The sequence below is a fragment of the Rhinolophus sinicus genome, linkage group LG02 (assembly GCF_036562045.2).
Source record: "Rhinolophus sinicus isolate RSC01 linkage group LG02, ASM3656204v1, whole genome shotgun sequence".
Classification (NCBI taxonomy): domain Eukaryota; kingdom Metazoa; phylum Chordata; class Mammalia; order Chiroptera; family Rhinolophidae; genus Rhinolophus; species Rhinolophus sinicus.
This window is the reverse complement of record NC_133752.1, coordinates 87,777,657-87,800,913: the sequence shown is the minus strand read 5'-3', so window position 1 is coordinate 87,800,913 and position 23,257 is coordinate 87,777,657. Positions and strand designations below refer to the sequence as shown.

General features: G+C 39.6%; 1 protein-coding gene across 16 annotated transcripts in view; it reads left to right on the top strand.

Annotated features, from left to right (window-relative positions):
- Positions 1-23,257, top strand: part of BEND7 (BEN domain containing 7) — an 81,786-nt gene that overhangs the window by 23,479 nt on the left and 35,050 nt on the right. For all 16 annotated transcript variants that reach the window (XM_074324772.1, XM_074324764.1, XM_074324767.1 and 13 more), the window contains exons 3-6: positions 2,366-2,668; positions 5,744-5,866; positions 9,534-9,799; positions 20,956-21,181. In XM_074324772.1, coding sequence (XP_074180873.1) covers positions 2,377-2,668; positions 5,744-5,866; positions 9,534-9,799; positions 20,956-21,181 — 907 coding nt within the window. In that variant the 5' untranslated portion in view covers positions 2,366-2,376. The remainder of the gene's footprint in view (positions 1-2,365; positions 2,669-5,743; positions 5,867-9,533; positions 9,800-20,955; positions 21,182-23,257) is intronic.

Here is a 23,257-nt window from a genome sequence, read left to right as displayed (position 1 = left end):
CCCACACTGTGCTGTTAACTAGCCGGGAAAGTAGTCTGGCTGTTGAAATTACCACCACATTCACTTATAGATTTATCTTTCAGAATTCTTCTGGGAGCAACTCCAGACACACCCTGTTCCATAGACATCGCGAGGAGGTTGTAAATTCTGCTGGCTCTGCATTATTTAAATCGTGCTTGGTCATTCTCATAAAATCTGCAATATGATTTACTGTTTCTACATTGGAATTTTCACAGGTGTTTGACGTAAAAATGGTTTTATTAAAAATTAAAATATTTCTCCTCCTCTCAAGCATAGACCAACACTGAAGAGTACTGTAATTTTGGAAATCTGTGTCATTTCTGTGTTCACCCATGTTTGATATTCAGGCAGAATTAGCATTTTTATTACCATTTAAACAATTGAAGATACGTATTTCAAAATAGTATATAATAGTTTCCTTATAGTCAGTAATATGTTTATATATTAATAAGCTAAATATCTAACTGGACAACAAAAAATACCTCGATTTGTTGTACAGTTACCAGTTCTATAGAGAAATATGGCTTACATGACGCTAAGTGCATTAAAACATCATTACCGTGTTTCTCCGAAAATAAGACCTAGCCGGACAATCAGCTCTAATGCGTCTTTTGGAACAAAAATCAATATAAGACTTGGTATTATATTATATTATACTATATGATATGATATGCTATATATGATATGAGATATGATATGATATATGATATGATATGATATGATATGATATGATATGATATGATATGATATATTAAAGACCCAATCTTCTATTAAAATAAGACCGGGTCTTATATTATTTTTGCTCCAAAAGACACATTAGAGCTGATTGTCCGGCTAGGTCTTATTTTCGGGGAAACACGGTATATTGAATGTGCTGTATTTATTTGCAGGAGCTGTTTTTCCTAATAAATACCTTCTGTGGGACTTTTCTTTTTCTCATAGTTTAAATTTCAAGCACTAAGTAGAGTGACTGCATGAGTGTGTTTATACACCCTGGCATGATAAGATTTTTGTTTTAACACCCAGATTTGCGGGGGAAAAAAATCCACTCTTCTTAACCTTTGTGAAATTACTGGCTGATGCATAATTTAAGAAGTTAGAATGTTTGAAAATAGCTCCTAATTGATATCAGCATCTTCTAATGCTCTTATTTATAGAACATATTTTATATCTGTATAATTTTAGAGTCATCTCTAAGTAATATTTATTAAGCACCCACAGTGCATCACAGAGATACTTTAGTGCAAAAAAAAAAAAAAAATTCCCTGAGGGAAAAAGAATCTTATTTAAAAAGTTAATGTAAAAATTCTGGAGATCTGTTACACAACGTGAATATGCTTAACTGATCTGTGCACTTAAAAATGGTTAAGATGGTAAATTTTACGTTATGTGTTTTTTACCACAATTTTTTTTTTAAGTCAATGCATACATGAGGTGGGGTTTGAAGCAACCTGGTCTCTTTTGCACAGTTACCAAGTGGAGGTGGCGGTGGATTTGGTCCTGGCAGGTCCACGGTTGGGGTGGGCAGAAGGGGAGGATGGGCTGGGAGCAGGGCAGGGGTAGGGGCTGCACTTCTCCTTCTGGTGCTTGTTCCGCCAGGGACCCCTGGATACCACCTGGCTGAGTCACAGTTCCAGGGGTGTCTCCCTGGGGAGCGGGGCTGAGAAAGACCAGGCCTTCCTCCATTGCCCCAATGCCTCTCTTCTCTTACACTGTCATCTCTGTAAATGTCATCTCTGACATGTCTCCACTGACTGTCACACACCCTCTGTTATCGGTGCTGCTGCTGTGCCAACACCGGGTCCTCAAAGGGCTCTCTCTGCATCCCAGCCATTGCCACACATGCTCCCAGGTGCCTGCACCTGACCGCCGGCAGGTGAGTGAGCTGCCGCGCTGGCCTGGCCATCACAAGTGAATGGTGGTAGCAGTTCCCAGCAGAGGATTTCAGCCTTGTAGTCCCATCCTTGGTCTTCTGCCTCAGACTGTTTTCTTATGATGACACCCTCACCCAGAAACACTCCCAAAGAGGGAACTGAAAGTTTGTCACAGGTGAAACCTACTCAGGAAACCTCTCTTATTATGAGAATTTTGCCAGGAAAAGATTAAATTGAGATGCACGAGGAATATGATTAGTTTCTTCAGACGACAGCTGGTTTTCTTGCCTTTAATTTTTATGGATTACTTAAGGATCTAGAACTTGTGTCTGGAATCAGTAATCTTTGCCATTTCCAAAGAAGTGATGGTGGGTTTGTTTTTTGTGTGTAGGGATTGTTTTTTGTTGTTGTTGTAGCTTATTTTTTCTTTTACTAACTTACAGTGATATCTTTGGCCCTGTTCCCATTAGGAGGTGAAAGCATGGAAATTAAAAAACAAATTACAGGAATGAGAAGATTACTGAATGACAGCACTGGGAGGATATATCAGCGTGTGGGCAAGGAAGGAGAAAAATTAAAAGAAGAACCCCAAGATTTGGACTCCATCTGGCCTCAGCGTCTGAACTCCTCTGCTGAGACCCCACAGAGCCTCCACCGTTCTTCACGGGGTGTGTGGACCGAGTTCCCGCCCCAAAGTGGGCATTTCTCGGGGCAGACTGGCCCCCGCTCTAGAACCTTCCAGAATCAGCCACACACGGCTGGGAGCTCCAACGGTATGGTCGTTGTCAGACGTGCAGAATGCTTTCATACGGGTGGGGAGTGTCTAAATGTGTTTTATGTCTAAATGTTCAGTATGTTCTTTGAGTTTAATACAGAAGTCCTCATGTAACATCATCAGTAGGTTTTTGGAAACTGACTCTAAGCAAAACGACATATAATGAAACCATTTTACCATAGGCTGATACTAACAAGAGTTAAATTCCTACACCCTATTTCTGGTCACCAATCTTCAAAATAAAAGCCCAAAAACTTTAACATTGAAATAAATGTGACCTATAGATACAGTTAAAAAAGACGAATAAAAACAATTAAGAATTATTTTCCAACCTGCTTATTCTAGTTCAGGGTCACAGGTGGCTGGAGCTTCTCTTGACAGCTCAGGGCGCCAGGCAGGTGCCCACTCCGACAAGATGCCTTCCATTACAGGGCCACTCACACACCCTCAGACTGGGACATGCACATCTTTGGGATGTGGGAGGAAACGGGAGTCCCCGGAGAAAACTGACACAGATGTAGGGAGACCATGCCAACTCACAGACAGTGGCCCTAACTGGGAATCAGTTTTGTTTTCTCCTCAACATTATTATAAGAAAACAACATTATTTGAGGACCTGCTGTACATTAAACCCTCCTTTAATCACCTGTCTTCGCTAAGTTATTTTAAAAGACAGGGAAGACATAGCAGAAAAAGTTGAGTATGAAAAAACCAGAACTGAGAAGCAGGAAAGACTGGGGGTTCTATAATCAAAGTGATGATTTCTTAGTAGAGATTTTAGCCCTTTAAGACGTTAAAGCTGTCGTTTACCAATACAGAATATTGTTGTCACACAAAAAACGGAATATTAGCGCAGAAAGAGCTCCCCTTTGTCACTGAAAGAAACTTTCTGATCATATGCTGTGTTACTAATACATCCTCTCGCTTGTGCCTCTGCTTTTCTTCATTATCAGAAGAGCAGTGGTTAAAGCGAGACTAACCTAGCACACAGGTACGTTCACTTGAACCCCACCTTCCAGCTACTGAACCAGATGATCCATATTTTATAACTTGCTTCATTAGGGTTGCAATTTATTCCTTTAAAGTAAAATTTCCTTAATTTAAATTTCTAATTGGCAAAAAAAAAATTTTCAAAGCTTAAGGAAAAAAATTAATGATTTTTTTCTGGTCATATTAATTTCCATTCAGTGACATTGAATGTTACTTGTTCTATAATTTATGTATAGATGTGCAGATCTATAGTTCTCACAAAGAACAAGAAAAAAGTAGGAATGCGTTTTCAGTTTCCTTGAAAAGGATTTTTTCCCCATTTGTTATCCTTCAGCATAAAGAGACCTGTTTTGTTTTTAAACACAATTTGCAGTAACCAGTTCAGAGGCATGAAAAGCCATCCTGAGACACTGCTGATGAGACAGCAAGGGACCCCAAGAGATGTACTGGTGTCTTCTCTTTCTCTCAATATTACATAAGCCAATATCAAATTCATGAGCTGGCATGCTTCCAGGTGAGAGGGAGATGGCTCTTGAAAGAGACTCCTCCATAAAAATAAAAAGTCAGTTCTCTTTCAAATTAGAAAATGATTTATAACAAGCTGAAAAGGGTTGGTTTTGTCCTCTATAAAGGATAAAGATAGTACTTAGAATAGTGACTCGAAATACTCTGCCAGGCCCTCCTAATTCTATGGAATGGGAGAAACGAGAAGAGAAATAGTAATATACCCTTAGGAATGGATGGAGTTAGCAAACCCCACATCAGTAAGTTCTGGGTGAACAGAATTCTCTTTTCCAGTTTACAACAAAGGAGGTGCATTTACTTTGGAAAATGTTATGTTAAAAACTACAAACTATAAATTCCCTCGTATTCATTTGAAAATTGGTCTTTGTTTTCATATTTTCAATAGAAAATCATTATCTATAGCTATAACTACTTTGGTATTTCATTGCAATTGTTTGAAATTTTAAAGTTATAACAGTCGGTTTGCTACAACTTTGATTATAAATGATGGCGCTGCTCCACACATTAAGCTATTTTTAAGTATTTCATAGTTTTGCTGTGGTGAACTTTTCTATAGTATCCCCAAATAGTGCATGAGATTTAAATAACATGTAATGTATAATAAAAGCTATAATTGGACCAAAACCTTAGAGCTTACCTCTTCCACCTATGAGGAAACCTAAGTGATAGCAGTGTCGCATATGGCCCACTTTATTGGAGTGGGGTTGGATCCTCGTGTTAGAGGGAGAGCCACTGAAAGAGGGGTTTTCCAACTGTTCCATTTTATTCTGAGGACAACAGGAAGATACTTGTTTACTTAAAAAGGAAACAGGACAGGATAGTTTTTTCAAGAAAAAGATGTTGGATTTAAACAGTGAAAGAGAGACTAAAATGAGGGAAATGTAAGAAATTGAGAAAAGAAACGAGATGTAGGAAGATCGCCTTTATGAAGTTGGAGAAAAGCCAACACACCAGCACCCTCTAACCAATCACGTTCAAATGCATCCCCCTATGCCTGCTTCCCCACTCTTCCACACCCCAGACACACCACACCCGGAGAGTTCTAATGTACTGACAGTTCTTAAGTTTTTAAATAACATGCTCAACACTAAAACTATTTTTAATAGTTAGACACAGTTAATTCTAACTACAAACTCTTATAACTCATGCAGCTACTAGGTTTTTTGGTAAGGCTATTTTCAGAGCTAGTTTTTTTGTGCAAAGTAGCATGAGCGCGTTTCTAGTGAATTTTTACAGTATTATTGTCTGAGATGAACTGGTGTGACCATAGGGAAGCCTGCTGTGACAGTGCATTGTGTGTGGACATTCACTCAGGCTCCACTGCCCCACGAGACAGCGTGCACCTTGTAATACAGAAACCTGGATAATTAGATCAAGTCAGACCCCAGAATTTAAGTTGTGAAAATTATTGGGTGCATTTTCCTTAGGCACAGTCTCATGATAATTGCACAGGTTTCAGAATCCTGTAAAGATATCTTTACCACCACTCCCTTTTATATATATATATATATAATTTTGTTGTTATTTGGAGTATGACATGCTTTTCTTTACTGCTTAGGAGAACTTCCAGCGGTGAATTCGCCAGTTGGCTCAAACTGCTGTACTTGTAACTGCCAGTCAACATTGCAGGCCATTCTCCAAGAACTCAAGACCATGCGGAAATTAATGCAAATCCAAGCAGGTACAAAGATCAGGCCTCTGACTGAGTCCTCTGAGTTTTAATACGTATCTGACATCTTCAGGTGGGGTGTTTATTGTACTTTTGTTATTTAGTTCTTCCCTCTGTGCTGTCCTCCTGTGATTTTTCAAATGTCCATTTTTCTCAGCTTTGTCTCCAACCTATGTTTCCTTTAGCAAACCTAACACATTTTTTAACGCTAAGAATACTACCTCTGTACTTACGTACATGTGCTCTGTATGCTTCACCCCATGATCTCCTAGCACCTCACAAATGTCAGTCATTAAATTTTGAAACCGTTATACATGAAGGTGGGCAGAGTTCTTTAGCTCACTGTTGCAATGGAAATCGGCACAGAGGTTCAGATGAGGAATGAAAGTGAGGCCACCTCATCTCACCCACCCCCCAGGTGCTCCATTTGGGGGCTGCCTGCATCTCGACAACCCCCACTCCTGCACTAGTCCGTTTGGGGCTTGGTGAGAGTGTGGGAAGCCACACATTTGTATAGACATGGAGGAGCCCTTAGGAAGGATGGGCCCCCCTGGTGAAAAGCATAAGCTGACAAGAAATGGCCTTCAGGCTCTGCTAGTGGCTTTTCTCCCTAACACTCAGGACATAGAAGCTCAGACACCTCCAATTTTGACTTCTTTATGTACATGACGCCCTTTTTATCCTCATTTCTGTTAAGACACGTTGAAGAACAGAAGAGCAGTGAATTTATAGTTTGGGGTCAGAGTTCATTTTCTCCTCTTTATAGCTGTGTGACTCCGCTGAGCCTCAGATTTCTCCTCTGTCACTGGAGTATTGGTATGTAACTCTCAGGGTTGTTTTCAAAAGAGAATGAGACAGTAAATGTAAATGAACTCTGTAAAGCACCGTAGGAGCATAAGCTATTTCATTAAGTCTTGTTGCAAAGACCATGAAACACTTCATAGAGGTCTGGAAGTCTTCTGGAGTCTAGTGCCCTGTTTTCTCATCTTCACAATTAGGGGGGAAAACTTTTTTTCACAGGTACAGAAAATAATCAGTCATTTCATTAGTCTTTCCTCTTGTCCCGGAAAACTGCTCCTTGATCTTAGCCTAAGGCAGGAAGCAGCACAGTCAGGTATCACTAGCATCCCTGTCCTGTCGTCATAAAGGCTTTCATGAAAGCCATTGTTCAGAAATCGTACTTGGTGCGATTTGGTGAATTCTAGTAAAATTTTAATATTTAATGATGTAGTTTTAATGTAAAAGGCTTGATATTTAGACATATCAGTCACCCAAGATCACATGAAAGGTGAGCCAAAGGGTCTCTGCAAAGCAGCATCTAATTGTATGTGCTGAATTTGGTTTGGTCCCCAGGGGAAAAAAAAGCATTTGTTCAGGCCAGTAAGCATTTAACTCCCCTTGTTCCACTGGTGTTCTTATTAACCCAGCAAAGGTTAACATCTCCTAAATAAGGAGCTCAGAAAAAAAAGTTACTTCATTGTATACAGATTCTTTTTTCAGAGGAAGAATTTGTAGCAACTAAGAAAATATGCATAGGAAATTGCAATGATTTATTTTGTTACTTAAGCTCCTTACTACTGAAATGGCAAACTGCATATTGCAACCATTTAAGTCCTTGACTAAAGTTTTTTTAGAATCTATTAAGCAAATACCACTTTGTCACCACGTTTTCTTTTCTGAATTTTTACAGTTTAGGGCAGGACCTGAGTCCAAAGGTGTAGGAGAGCAGAAAGGTTCAACTGAATTAAGTTACTCTTATTTCATTTTCTTACACTTCAGAACTTGTGCTATGTGGCTAGATTTCCTTAAGGTTTATTGCCTGTAAGACTTGGATTTAAATTATATTTAGTATGTTTCACCTTTAAGGAGAAGACGGAGTGATAAGATCTAGATAAAAGAAACTACAGCAGGGGTGTCCAAACTGCGGCCTGCAATCCATTGTTAATTGGCCCGCAGCAAATTCCAAAAATATATTTAGTTTAGTTAAATAAACCAGGTGAGGCAATACGTACTTCACCTCGAGTGAGTGGCCCGGCTGTTTGTGTATTTTACCGCATATGGCCCTTGGTGAAAAACGTTGAAAAAAGTTTGGACACCCCTGAACTACAGCAATGTCTAGACTTACAAAAGGAGAGGAAAACTCAGATAGTCCCTGTGTTCTTGAAACCAAAATCATTTTCACTTTTAATTTAGAACAATGCGGCTTGGAGAGGAGTGTGTTCTAGACTATCTGGACAATTGCTTCAGTCGTGCACTTGACTTTGGGGAGAGAGACCTAGCCTTGGGTGAAAATTCGGAGAGAACAGAGAAAAGTTCTCCACTCTGACTTGCACATTAAAATCACTTGAGGAGTTTTAGAAAAATCTGGATGCCCAGGCGCCACCCCTGGAAATTTCGATTCAATTAGTCTGGGGTGAGGCTGAGACTTTTTTTAATGTGCTCCAGGGTGATTCTAATGTGCATTCAGGGTCGAGAAACCAGTGAGCTCCATGAATTACTGCACGGGTGATTAAAAACTTTTCAGTTTATATGCAGTGCAAGTAGTTTGTTTCTAACAGTTATAAATTTCTTTCCCGCCTGGAGATAAAAATATCAAGTTCAAAGTATAAGTATTCTTTATTTGCCAACGGATACGGAATGATCCATATTTATGTGCATTTAAAGATCTTCAGTTTTCATTTGATTTATGTTTATGAGTATATTTCTGTAAAAAGGCAGGCATATCCTATGGTCACATTTAGTAAGCCATATGAATACATGAAGATTTAAATCACAATGCCATATTTTCCTGTTAAACTTTCCATGAGTGTATTTTTAAATGGCTCACAAGACTTCACAGAGTGTACCTGTGAAAACTATAATTACCAACCTTGTTTCCTTAAGCATATTTTCAATATTAGTGCTTCGTTCTCATTCAGTGCTTTTTCATCTTTGGAACGCAAACTGTTTCTAGACTTTACTCATTGGCTTGACTTGTACAGAACTATATATTCCTGTTTTTCAGCCACATAAAACTGAGGTATAGTGAAACAGCCTGGTCTGAACCAGCAGTTTAGGGCTGTGGAGATAGTTGATTTGTGAAACGTATTGGTTTACAAGGAAGGAGTACTGGACCTCACAAGTTACTAGCAGGCTCTGCCCACACGCTTACGAGTTATTCATCCAGACTGATTCATTTGATGTCTTGCCCAAACGATTGTCCTTGTTCAGTCTGTCAATTTCAGTGCTAGCAACTGATCGGTTTAACCCCAAATGACAACTGGAATACTCCTGAGATTGGCTTACCAGAAAGCATGGAAATCTACACCTTGATCTATGTTCCGGAGTCCCCATTTATATGAAAATGCCATGTGACTGGTAGAATTGTGCTCCAGTGCTTTCTCATAGTTCATCACCGTTTTCTTCCACTGAACCCAGCAGTAGCAGTACAATCTGCTGATTCACCCACATCTGGATCAGAGCTCTCTATTGGCTGTTTTCTGCCTGTAGGACTTCAATGTGCTGTAGAGCCTGCATTTGGTACCCTTCAGGTCCCATGTGCTTTGTTTGTTTGGATGTGCTTCGTCCTTGAGTGAACCCCATTGCAGCCTCAACTTGTGGAGCATGTAGATAGGCAGGTGATAGGTTTTCCTAAGTTAGACACAAGTGCCTGTATCACACTTTTGTTTATTGTTCACAGTTGGGACCCAAAACAGACAACAACCCCCAATTTCCCTTATATGCTCCCAGCGAACTGCTGTCTCACGCAAGAGAAATAAAAAGAAAAAAGTGCCCCCAAAGACTGTTGAACCTCTTACTGTGAAACAGAAGCCCAGTGCGTTAGAAACTGAGAAGAAGACAGCAGTGGCCTCAGAGCAATCTGACCTCCAGGCAGCTGAGCGCACCTCCACTGGGGAGAACCACGTCCTAGGATTTGGCATTGTTCTCGAATCACCTTCCTCAGATGTAAGTTGATGTTTTCTGGCTGCTGACGCTAATGTGATGTACCTGTCCTGTCAGGAATTTTATAGTATTACTACACTTTCCCCTTAACTCGCGCTGCCCAGGCAAACTGGGAAAACTTGCAGAATACACGGGGGAAAGGGGATGAATATTCTCCTTGCCGAGAATTCTCTCTTCTGAAAATCTTATGCCTTATTTATTTAAACACGTTTCCATTCTGTATCTTTGCAAGAAGAAGGGGGATGGAGTAAATTATCTGCTCACTAATTTCTTTAACATGTCTAATTTTGAAGTGGCCATTTTCAATTTCCTCAGCGTAGAGAGCTAAAAGTACGTAATTAAATCCTTTGTAGATGGGCATAAATGAACTGAACCTTACAGATAAGGTCACACCTTTCTAAAAACACAAACTAATAATAAAAAAAGGAGCTATAGTGCTAATTCTATTTTATAGATGCAAGCTGCACTGCTAATTAGGCTGTAGTGCCATGGCATTTACTCTGTGTAATGATAGGTTGACTCTGCAAAGGTTTTTCTATTTTAATATGATAGCGAGGATGTTGTCGCAGTCCAAGATATTGGATGACATCTAAGATGTCCATCTGATTTGCCATTTTACATTTGATGACCATCAATTGCACACTCTCCTCACAATATCTTCATCTAAGTACATTGATGGTGTGAACCCCAATTGTTGGGAGTTCTTAAAATAAACAAGAATGAGCGATCTATTATTATCAGATTGCATAGGACGAGAATCCTGCTGGGAACTCCCACAGGCCTATATGGGATTGGAGTTTGGCCTTACCTTTTCAACTTTAAAGGAGAAATAAATTGTTGTTTTTAGAAGTGTTCCCTTTCAAATTGCGGAAAGACCGTTTGCTAGCACGTCTCCACACTGGGTCTTTAATAAAGGGAGGTGACACAAATAATCACCTTGTGACTTTTTTAGACTAGAAACTCATTTGAACTTTTATCCAATCTGTGGTATCAAAGGGTTTTTTGGGTTTTTTTATTTATGAACATATACCATAATTGTTAAGAAGTTCTTTCAGACTAAAAGCTGAATTTAAAATATCATTAATGATAATGTTCTCCCCTGGACCACTCAGCTCCTTTGATTAGATCAGATTTTTTTTATTTCAAATGAGGCCCTGGTTTCAAAACCCGTGTAGATCACGTATTTGCAAACAGGTAAATTATTCCGTAATACAAAGTACATTCAGTCTTGAGCAGTTTTCTTAATACTTTTATATTTTTCTTAGCATTCTTTTGTGATAGGTATTTATGTATCAAGTGCAATCGTTTGAGTTGTATAAATCATCTCCTAAATGGATTGATCTACTGCTAATAACTGAACTTTCTCCTCTTTTAATTTTTAAGCTCCAAATGCCCTTAAGGCAAACACAAATTGCGGAATACCATATAAAGGCCTTATGTACGTTAGTGAAATACAATTTTTCTTATCTTTACCAATATCAGTATTATAATTTTATTTATATGCCACATAAAAATAATTTGCCTTTTAGTCATGATTATTTTTGCTAACAAGAGCTATGAAATTGAGTACAGTACATTCAGAATTGTCCACGAAAATTCATTGAGGTGCTTATTACTTTGATGGAAGAATAACATGCTTCTAAAGAAAAGCAAAAATATATAGAGATATTATCTTAACAGTATTCAGCTGATCCGCCATTTGATTCGCCTTTCCAACAGAACCGCATTGCCCCTCCAGGACTGTGCAGTGAGTTCCTTCATTGGATAAACACATTTTGTCCATGGATAGTGCACACTGGCACTAAGGAGGCTGGCATTTGCAGTCCCTGGGAAGGGAGACTGACTCGCTTAGGTGATGGGACTCTCAAGGCTAGGACATCCGAGTGTAGGTGCTTTCTAGTCTTACTATTGCTTAGCCACGAGCACTTCAAAATCTGGCGGAAGTCAGAGGAGAAAGCAAAATATTTAATAATATTATAGGAATTTTTCTATAAAACAGATTGGAGAAAATATAGTTGGATATATATATCCAACTATATTTTAGTTGGATATATATATAGATATATATATATATATCCAACTATATTTTCTCCAATCTACATATATATACATATATATGTATGTATATATGTATATATATAGTGTGTGTGTGTGTGTGTGTGTGTGTGTGTGTATATATATATATATATATATATGTATGTATGTATATGTATATATAGTGGGAATTGTGTATTTGAAGATGGACTCTGAAGAGCACCAAAGTTGTATGACTGACTGGGCAAGTAGTGTTGCTAGGACAGCTGTCTGACCAGCATTGGTAGCAGATGATGATAGAGAAGCAGGATGGGGCCAGATAGAGAAAGCCCTGCTGTGTCATGCCAGGCCCCTTGGCCTTTATCTCTGGATACTAGGGAGCCATTGCAAGTTTCAGGTAGAGGAATGCTCATACCTGTGTTTTAGAATGGAAACTGGAACAGTGTTGTGGATGATGGATGGAGAGAAGATACTACAAAGAGACCAGGAGGAAGATAATTAGTCAGCCAGGCAAGAGACTGGGAGGGTCGATGGATGAGTAATGAGCCTAAAAAGAAAGAAATGAGAGACACTTAGGAGGTACCTATACAGACATCTTGGTGACTCCGTAGAAAGCAATCTAATTCCTATCTTGGAAAACTAGGTTGTTACCAGATGGTAATCTGTAGCCCCACGTGAGGCTATAGATTGTTGCAGGTAGACCACCAGGAATAATTATCTGTGCTCCAAGGCGGGAAAACAGTGAGCTCTCATCAAAACCAACCGCAATGTCAACACCTCAGAGTATTGTAAACACTAAATGGTATAGAGAATGTGGGAAAATTCTATTGCAGTGCCTGGCACATAAAAGGTACTCAATAAATAGTATTTAGTCTGCAAATGATGAAGCATTTGTATTTGCATTAAGCACAATATACAGAATAAACTTACGAAACTTTGGGTCTAGGACTTTATTAGAACCCTCTCCTCAATTTAACTCCCATTTCCTCATTCTTTCCTTATTATTTCTCCCTGCAATGCCCCCCACCCCCTGCCCCAAGGCAGCAGTATACTTTCAACAGTCCTCCTTTGTAGAATTTTCTGTTCTGGTTTGTGATTATTTACAGTTCCCCTCCTCCCTCCCCAGCTTCTCAAGGTCAGGGACTATATAATTAATAGCAACAGTAATAATAATAATAATAATAATAATATTTGTGTGCTATCCTTTGCTAAATAATTTATCGCATTTCATCCTTACTCTTTGAGGCATAATTATTATCCTCATTTTATAGATAAGGAAACCGTGGCATAAAGTACTTAAGCAGCCTGCCCAAGTTCACACAGGCGGAAGGGCGGAGCTGGTTCTCAAACCCAGGTCTGCAGTGAGCCCTTATCGTTGAGTGAAAGACTCGAGCACCTGTCCTAGCACAGTTTTGTACATGCCCAAGACCCAGTAACTGTTCATGGCATAATTGTTACACGAAGGAAAACTGAAAGTTTACTCTGGCTGTGCGTTCTCTTTCCTTGGAAGTTTATGGGGAGGAAAACTTAATGGTTTAAGGGTACAGGCTCTGAGGCCAGGCTGTCTGGGCTAGAAGCTCAGGTGGGTGACCCTGAACAAGTGCACCTACCCTCGCCTCCGTCACTTTTCTCTCCATAAAATGGGGAGAATGATAATGCAGACCCCAAAGAGTTAGACTGCTGGAAGAGTTAAAAGAAGTAATCTATGCAAAGCACTCTGAATAGTACCTGGTACATTATAAGCACTGAATAAATATTCATTCTTTGTTCAACCTTAGCACTCCTAGCTAAGTGCCTTTATAAGGATAACTTTAAGTATTTAAGTAAACTTATGTGCACATATAAGTGAACAAATACACTTGAACAAATAGCATTGTTAAAAAAGAGTGGCCAGAAATGTTTCTCTTTTGGGGCAGGATTATTTGACCCATTTTAAATTAGTACGTTAAATAGAATTGAAACCTGAATTACACAGAAGAAAAGCAGAAACCCAAAACTATATTTCAGATTTAAATACAATATTTCTTTTTTCATGAGTTCACAACCCAGAACTCTACTAGTACTCAGACAAGACAGTTAGGAATTTTTTATAGTTGCTGTTTTTTCCTGCTCAGCTGAATATATTGGTTTGTGTTTTCCAGGGAAGATATACATGGCTTACATTTTTCTATTTATGTAATGACTATGGCTATTTTCCAGTAATCCTAGATTATACAAAAGTTATCAGGGGCTGGCCCGGTGGCTCAGGCGGTTAGAGCTCCGTGCTCCTAACTCCGAAGGCTGCCGGTTCGATTCCCACATGGGCCAGTGGGCTCCCAACCACAAGGTTGCCAGTTCAATTCCTCGACTCCCGCAAGGGATGGTGGGCTCTGCCCCCTGCAACTAAGATTGAACACAGCACCTTGAGCTGAGCTGCCTCCCGGATGGCTCAGTTGTTGGTTGGAGCGCAGGCTCTCAACCACAAGGTTGCCAGTTCAATTCCTCGACTCCCGCAAGGGATGGTGGGCAGCGCCCCCTGCAACTAAAATTGAACATGGCACCTTGAGCTGAGCTGCCGCTGAGCTCCCGGATGGCTCAGTTGGTTGGAGTATGTCCTCTCAACCACAAGGTTGCCGGTTCGACTCCCGCAAGGGATGGTGGGCTGTGCCCCCTGCAACTAGCAACGGCAACTGGACCTGGAGCTGAGCTGCGCCCTCCACAACTAAGACAGAACAACAACTTGAATCTGAACAGAACCCTCCACAACTAAGATTGAAAGGACAACAACTTGACTTGAAGAAAAAGTCCTGTTCCCCTTCCCCAATAAAAATCTTTAAAAAAAAAAAAAAAGTAATCAGAAGATAAATCCATGGCCATCCCGCAGTTTAAGATAATTTTGTTAACGTTTATTTTATGTCATTCTTAAAGTAAATACTTTAAAATATATTGGTGCTTTCAACATAAATAGCTTCTGAGTTCAGAATCTGTTTTCCTAACTTCTTTTTAGCCCAATAATGAAGTAATCCACCAGAAACTAGTAAAGCAAATCAATCAAGCAAGTTATTTTTAAATGTATTCATTGACCCATTGAAATTGAGGCAGTATATACTTTTTAGTGTAAATTCTAGTGCAGACTGCCTGGGTTCAAATCTTTGCCTCATCATTTATTCGCTGGATAATCTTAAAAAATTACCCACTCTCTTTTGACCTGAGTTTTTGCATCTGCAAATTGGCGATAATGACAGTAGGCACTTCATAGGCTGAGAATTAAATTAGAAAACCCACATGATGTGTGTTAGTGTAGGGCCTGGAAAATAGTAAGTAGCAAATAGTAATAAATATAACACGATTCTCCAGGGTGTCCTGAAATGAGTGAAACGGTCCTTGCCCTTCAAGGAGCATATGAGAAAAACACATAACCAAGGTGGACATTATAATAGGACCTGAGCTCTAGCACAGGCTGTCAAAGCAGCGTGGGGCCTGAAAGAGCAGGGCCTCCCCTCTCCCTGGAGGCTCAAGGACAGGCTCTCAGAGGTGGATATCTTCTTGGAGGAGCCATTGCGGTGGTGTTATGATGGAAGAAGCTAGAGTGCGGTGGTTAAAATCTTATGTATTAAACATTTTGGCTCAACTATCTTTAGCATAAATCAAGCTGTAGTCCTTGAGTCATTAATTTACCACCGAGAAAGGAAACATTTTCAAACATCTCGAAAAGACTTTGGAGTGTCTCATTATGCAGTGCATGAGGAAATTTCCAAGGAACCCAACTGCATTGTCTTTTCTAACCTCAAATTCTTAGTTCTACCGAAATTTTGTCAAGTAAAAAAAAAAAAGAAAAGCTATAAAGGATTGGCTCTTTAATGACTTCTTGTAATTTTTATGCTATTCAAAATTTAATATATGCTAGTATGTAGATTCTGTATAATTTTCGCTACAACTTTTGCCTGTGTATTTTTGACTCACTACAGAGCAACCCCCTTGCAATATTAGTCTTGATGTGGTGGAGCCTGTGCCCCCGTGACACGGTGATTCTCACCTCTGCCACGTCCCCACATCACACCTCTTTTGAGCTGGTAACAGCTGTACTGGCTGGACCAACTAGCGCAGGACTGCCTTTCCACCTGGTGTGTTCTTGAGGCCGCCCAGCTCATTGGCCATGATCTTGGAACAGCATTTAGTAAACGGTAACAGTAGTTCTTGCTAAATCCACCTGGAGCAGACCTGGGTTATAGGGAACAATTTTTTTCTCAAACAGAAGCAGATCCCGTTTGTGAGCAAAATAAAATCAATTGTAAGGGGGTTTTGTGTTTTTAAAAAATTTCATAAAGTTCATTTTCCTAGAAGTATGTCTAGTATATTGCTAAATAAATACTAAATGAAAAGAAAGAAACAATGTATATGATAGTATTCTGAACAGAAAGACTAAATTCACAGCCTTTTAAAAAAATTTTTGTTATATATTTCTGATCCAAAATCTGTTATTTTGTTATTCAGCAAAATCCTGCCTCTTCGTCCATAGTTTTCTTCTAGATTTCAGTCTTGAGTCTGTCTGAAACTTGACTAGCTGGCCAGTCAAGTATACAAACTTCTGTATATAATGTATTGACAATTGAAAATCTGGGGCTATCGCTTCTTGGCCTTTTGGCTAAGATCAAGTGAAAATCTGGGGCTAGTGCCCAGTATGAATATTCATATGCTTCTTTTTCCTCTTTTAACCTATGACCATATATAGCTTTTTACTACCTGTCTTACTAAAATTTGGTATTGAGGACACCTTATATAAAATAGCCTATCTCAGAAATGTTCCCTCTGTGATTAATTTGCATGATCTCTTTCAAATTGTTACATATTTTTCTAAAGATTATACAGGGGAGTCACATGATATGTTCATAGGGACTCAGGGGAGAAAATCCTTTAATTTACCTGCTTAGGGGATCTCCCACCACAGGCAGGTCTTGGCCCAACTATTGTTGACCCTTGAACAACATGGCAGGTGGGGGTGCTGACCCCATTCAGTTGAAAATCTGTGTATTACTTTTGACTCCCCCAAAACTTAATTACACAGCCGTCCCTAGATATCTGTGGCGGGGGGTGAGGGGGTTCCAGATCCCCACTGATACCCAGATCTGCAATGCCCAAGTCCCCAGTATAAAATGGTGTAGATCAGTGCACCTGCAGATTCCCAGCCGCGGACCGAAACAGTTCAGGTATTTACTGAAAAACATCCACGTGTAAGTGAGCCTGTGCCGTTCAAACCCGTGTTGTTCAAGGGTCAGCTGTACTTCCAAGCAAAGGAAGACCACAACCGAAGTGGAAAGAGAAACAAAATCGTTAATGTCCACAGGCCTGGGTCCAAGGACATTTCCCAGAGTCCTTGCGATTACACATGCAGTGTCTGCCTCCAGAACTTCACCCAGTGAAAGATGGAATGCCACCAGACAAGGAAAATTCAACATTTGATACATTATTGTGCTAAGTGGCTGAGGTACCTAAAATAGGCAAGGCATACATGAAAATCCAAATTTATAGTGGGAATTCACTTAGCTCTTAAAATGATGACTGTAACTGTTGCAAATTCTTCCCCATACTTTGAATGTCATCATTTAAAGATCTTCAGTATTCAGTAGAATTTATTGAATACATTATTACTTCAGTAATCAGTAAAATCTGTAAATTAGTGCACTGGCTATCTGTCTTCATGCCAGTATCAAACAGTGATTCTGTCAAAGGCAACTGGGTTTTTTAAATGATATTCCTGGTATAGTGGTGGTTTCTATCGCATTATTAGTAAGCAAAAAGATCTCATTCAAACCAGAGACAGTAAAAAAAAAAAAGATTCAGTGATACAATTAAAGAGTTTTAACCTGTTTTTAAATATATGCACGAAGTTGTGGATCATTACATGGCAGTAGTCCACTGACTATCTTCAGAAAATGGAGGAAATAAAAAGGTTTCATAGTGAAAATTTGGGATTAGTTACCCTGTTATCTTTTATCATGTCTTAGAAAGTAAAGCTACCCGCTTTTTTTTTTAAGGAATTGGTTTGCTTTGTGGCACCTTGTAGATATAATGGTAGCTCTCACTCACTGCCAGCGTAAGAGAGAGAACGTGAAGAGCGGGAAGGGGACAGACATGGGGCACTTTTGCTCTTGCTGCTGCCTCAACTGATAAAACTGACTCCCTTGTAATGGGCTCATAAGTGAGCCCATTTTTTGTGTTCTTGATCTGGAAAGAATACTTCAAAATAATATTTTTCTGGCAATAGAAAGTGGAACAGGAAGCACGGACAGCTTCTGCTTTGGAGAGCATCTCAGAATTCAAAATACTATTATGATCCCACAGGGAGTCTCTTGGCTCCACAGAAACCTCTAGATATTTAGTTTTAGGGGTCACAGCAGATGCCAGAAACAGCCATTGCCTCTGCCTCCTAAATCCTCCCTTCAGGGCCCTGATGAAATGCTGTCCTGCCCGCTCCTGGACCCTGCCCTCTCACCAGCCAGATGCTACCTAATACTCTGCACCTCTTTTGCAGCATTTATCACTTGCACTTGGTATGGTAGGTATTTATGTATACGTCTCCTCTACTGAGCCCAACTTTCAACTCCTTACACGCAGAGGGTGCTCAATACATACACACTGATTCAGGCAGGTCTGCATTCATGCGGACTCCGTTCCTTGAGTCAGCACAGGTACCCTTTGGTATAAGTCTGGGAGACAGAACCATGGCACGCAGACTTTCACACCCACTTCCTCATTTGTATGGGGATGAAAGATCACTACATCAGTACTAGTCATGTTGAATGAATTCCTACATGGGTTTTGTGTCTCCTGTCAAATACCTATTGGGCACTAACTGGGTGTTTGGCACTCTGAATACAAAAGAGTGCACATTCTGATGAGAAATACAGACTCCCAACTAAATGATTGCAGTGTGAAAAGGGCCACAACCGTCATAGAAAATACAGTGAGTGTGTGAGGAAGGGAGTGGCTCGTTCTGCGTGCTGGCTAGCTCAGGGCAGGGTACAGGTGCTGAAGGAGAAGTGCAAGGGGAGGTTCCGGGACGATCGGCCGTCAGATGGCTGAGTGTGGAGCCCCGTTTGATGCTATCATAATCCAACAGCGATATGTGAACGAGACAACTTGGTTTCTTTCCCTTCTCTTTAAGAGCTTCTGTACCTCCCTAGCTGGGAGTAGCTGCTTCCATAAAGTAAACAGTGATTCTTCCCCCCACCCCACCTATGGCTTTCAAATGATATAGGAGCACTTAGCAAAAATCTGTGATCAGTTCATTTGGAATAAAAGGTCTAAATGCAGCCATAGAACACGCAAACTAAAACCTGGTAATGAATAAAAAACTTCATCTTAGAATATGATGGTAAACTGCTCTCCATCCTAGTATTTCTACTTTGAATCGTTCAACAAATATGCACCGAGTGCTTAGTGTGTGTCAGCTTCTATTCTAGGAGTTGGGGATCCAGCCCCCGGCTCCCATCAGCCTCCTCTACCCACCTTTACCAGCAGCAAGATGCAAACGTCAGGAAACAATCTGACAGCACTGTTTTCATAGTGATATTTACCAAGCATTCAGAGACCCGGAGTTGAATGGCAGAGTGAAGCGGAGAAATGAGATGACTTTCTACACAATCCAGTCGGGAATTCCATATGGGAGAGGCAGACCCCACATCATCGGAATTAGTTAAGCCCTTCTCCGAGCCCTCTTTCCTCTGATCATAATGTGCTAGGCATTTGGAGAAGCCATAGAACAAACAAAAATAATAATTCCTGCTCTCCAAGAGAAAAATTAATCCCAATTCCTCACGTTTCTAATATGATTTAGGAAATCTGAAGTAGTGCCAGGTTTACAAAGTGATAAATAAAATAACGGAGAAAAAGCTTCTGTAGTACATTTTCCTTAAGTGAGGTTTCCTTCTGACCTTTTTTCTAATGGAAGTTTACCAATTACATTTCTTCATATTAAAGTGACTATTTTAAAACTATGTTATGACCAACAGCAAATAACTTAATAGTTTAGATTACGACTAATGAACTTTTATCTATTGACAAGAATTTATTGAGTGCCTACTATGTGCCAGGCCCTAGAGATACAAAGTCTGAGATCCAGGTTATCAGGGAGGGCCGCAATCTAATAAATAATTATAACACCGTATAGTAAATACAATTATATAAGCATGTCAAATAAATAGCAGCAACAAAGAGCGCACAGCTGCCTCCTTGGGAAGAAAGGAGTTAGGAAAGGCTTTGAAGAGAATATGATGTGAGCTGGGTGGAAAGATGAAAAGGCGAGTTGTAACATCCATGGTGTGATGACAGAGAATGTATTATCAGTGTCTGAGCGTATACGGTAGAGTCCAAGTTGAGAATCACCTTACAGTTCTTCTGATCCCAAATCTCTGACATGAAATCCCTGACAGGGAAATGGTGTGACTAGTGCATTGGTCTTCCAGTGGTGCTCTGGGGTATAGCTTTAGATTCCTCCCCTAAGTATGGGTCAGCGGTGGATTTAAACTGCCTGGGGCCCCTTCTCGTCATTTTTATTTATTTTATGTATTAGTTCACATAAGTTTTCACTGGAGGGAAAAAAAATACAGTTCTGCAGCTAAAACACTAGCCTAGTACAAAGAGCGTGGGGCTTATGGGAGAGCCCCATATCTGTGTCCTTAGGCACATGAAATTAAATTGTTGGATGTAGGAGAAAGTGATCTGTCAACTGTAATGCACTGAGTACATTTAAATTATTTTTAAGTCATTTGGGCCTGAGTTCCTCCACTTAAAAAATGAGGGTGTTGCACCCAAAAGTCTCAAGTCCCCTAGCTCTAAAATTATATGATTTTATGATTATCCAGCTTTCTCTTGACTGTTTCTAAGGACAGAATGCTTTTTCAGTGTATTCCTTTCCATTGCGTTTGACAAGACTTAACATTAGAATTAGAGCATCTTGTTTTGTGAATTATAACCAGTAATTGGTTTTGTAAATTGCGAATCCTGGCACACAAAGCTGAGACTGTATGCTTTGCAGGCTGTGGATATTGCAGTAGCTACTGATGTGTGTTTTTTTGTCGCACATATGCCCAAAGTCAAATGCTTCAAATCTTGCTTTTAATGAAATATTTATGTTCTTTTGGTAGCCAGAAGTGCAACTTGCTGAAGGCTTTGATGTGTTTATGCCTAAATCTCAGCTGGACTCTATATTGTCAAACTACACTCGCTCAGGAAGCCTTCTCTTTAGAAAACTGGTGTGTGCATTTTTTGATGACAAGACTTTGGCTAACTCCTTACCCAATGGGAAGAGGAAAAGAGGACTCAATGACAACCGGAAAGGACTAGACCAAAATATTGTGGGTGCAATAAAAGGTTGGTCTGCATCATTTCATTTTATGGTTTCTATGCTGAGCTTTGCTTCATTCCGTAAAGATGCAGCTGAAATTGTAGTAAACCAAGTAGAGGCTCGTTTTGTTGGCCTTTGGCAATTTACCCACTGGCATGGCTTCGGGGTGTGGGCTCTGTAATTCACCACCCCAAATACCACTACTATTTGGTATTTCAAGGTGATGTTCATTTGTTAAAATCATAAATTAAGAGCCAGTTTGATCTGCTGCAGAACCAAAAAGAATTTTTTTAATTGATTTTAAAAATGAAGGTATTTTTCCTGTCAGTAATTTCTAGCTAAGAACTTGTCAAAATATGATTTCGACTGAAATTTTTAGTTGTAAATAAGAATAAAGCTATGATACTTTTTTTGAAAATCAAATAAAACAGTTCTCTCCAAAGGTCAGAAGGTCATTGCTTCGAAAGATGTTGACATGTAAGTGAACCCACTGGGAAGCCAAACCCTGCGCCTCCCCACATACTCCTGGCCTCCTGTGCTCCCCAGGCTTTGTGATACGGAGTTGTGCCAGTTACATGCAAAGAGGACCATGGGTCCCTCCCCCTCCACGCCTGGGAACATGTGTCTGAATCCCACTGCCTTGCCTTAGCCATGCAGGTGCATGAGTGCGTCAATGTTCGTTTATATCCAGTTCCACATCCTGGACCTATTGCTTCATTTTAAAATGTCCTTCCTTAGGATTCTGATACGTGTTATTTTAGGTAATAGAAGTACATGAATGGTATTTTCCAAGAGACGGTAAATGAATTCTCAGATATCAACACAACTACCATGACAATGAAATTGAGGCCGCAATTAACACTAGAATCACTAATCTGGAAGCTCCTCGCTGCCTGGTTCCCGCATTTTGCGCTTGGGGACTGAGACTGGACGCAGAGAGCCTTCCCTCCCTACCCCTGCAAAATGAGGAAGTGCATTTAATAATGCTTAGAGAATACTTTGAAACCCAAAATTAACTTTACAAAATAATACGATTTTTAAAGGGAGCCAGCAAGTACTAGACACCCTTTGTTCATGGCCAGAAGGACATAAGCCTTCATTAACGGAAAATTTTTCATTCTCCAACGGAATTTTTTTCACTTAAAGTGACAGTTGGGTTGTACTAAATAAGAAAAGCTACAGAGATATCACAGTTGGTGTCATTTCTGAAAAGAATGATTCAGCCTGAAGTGACACCAAAAACAAGATTACAGAATTTGAAAAATGGTCAGTGATGTAACTGGGACTCGCTGAAGTGAAGAAGGCTCCCATTTCGATTTAATATGGCTGGGGCCTTCTGGAAACATGAAGGTCAGGGCTGCGGATGCTTTTCATTGCTGAAGCTTTTAAACACACTGAAATGTAGCCAGGATTTATTTTAATTTTCTTCAGGACAGTATATTAAGATGATGAAAGTGTTTGGAAATTGGGGAACCATAAAAGATCGTGTCCTAATTTAATAACAATAGAAAAGTTACCCTAATAATAGATGGTAGGGAACTATGTCATTATAAGTAGACTGATAAGGGTTTATTCTACCATTTTCGATCTAGACTGGACATCCTACAATAGTTTGAAAAGGTGTATTATATAGAAGATGCCTTAATTTTCTTCACAGCCCTACTCTTTGGCAAGAAATAAATATGGCAGTAAGGCTTCTACTCCCAATACATAATAAAGCAGATGATTCAACTCAAAGAACTTATATTTTCTATATACTTCTTATTTGGTTGAGTTAAATCTGCATTAAAATTCTTTTAAAAACAACAAAATAACTGTAAAACAGACAGAAATCTACCCATCAGCCACCAACAACCTAAGGCAACAAATATTATATGTTCACTTGTTTCCTTGTTTATTCATAGACATATTTTTATTTTGTTTTTTCCCATGATTACCAAAAAAAAAAAAAAAATACATGCTTGTAAAAATTCCAACCCATAAAAAAAAGTATAGAAAGCTGAAAGGCCTCCATAATTTCAGTCTTCAGAGATTATTGTGTACTTTCCTACAATTTTATTTCAAGTATGAATGTGGTATCAGGTTTGTCTTTCTTATAAGAA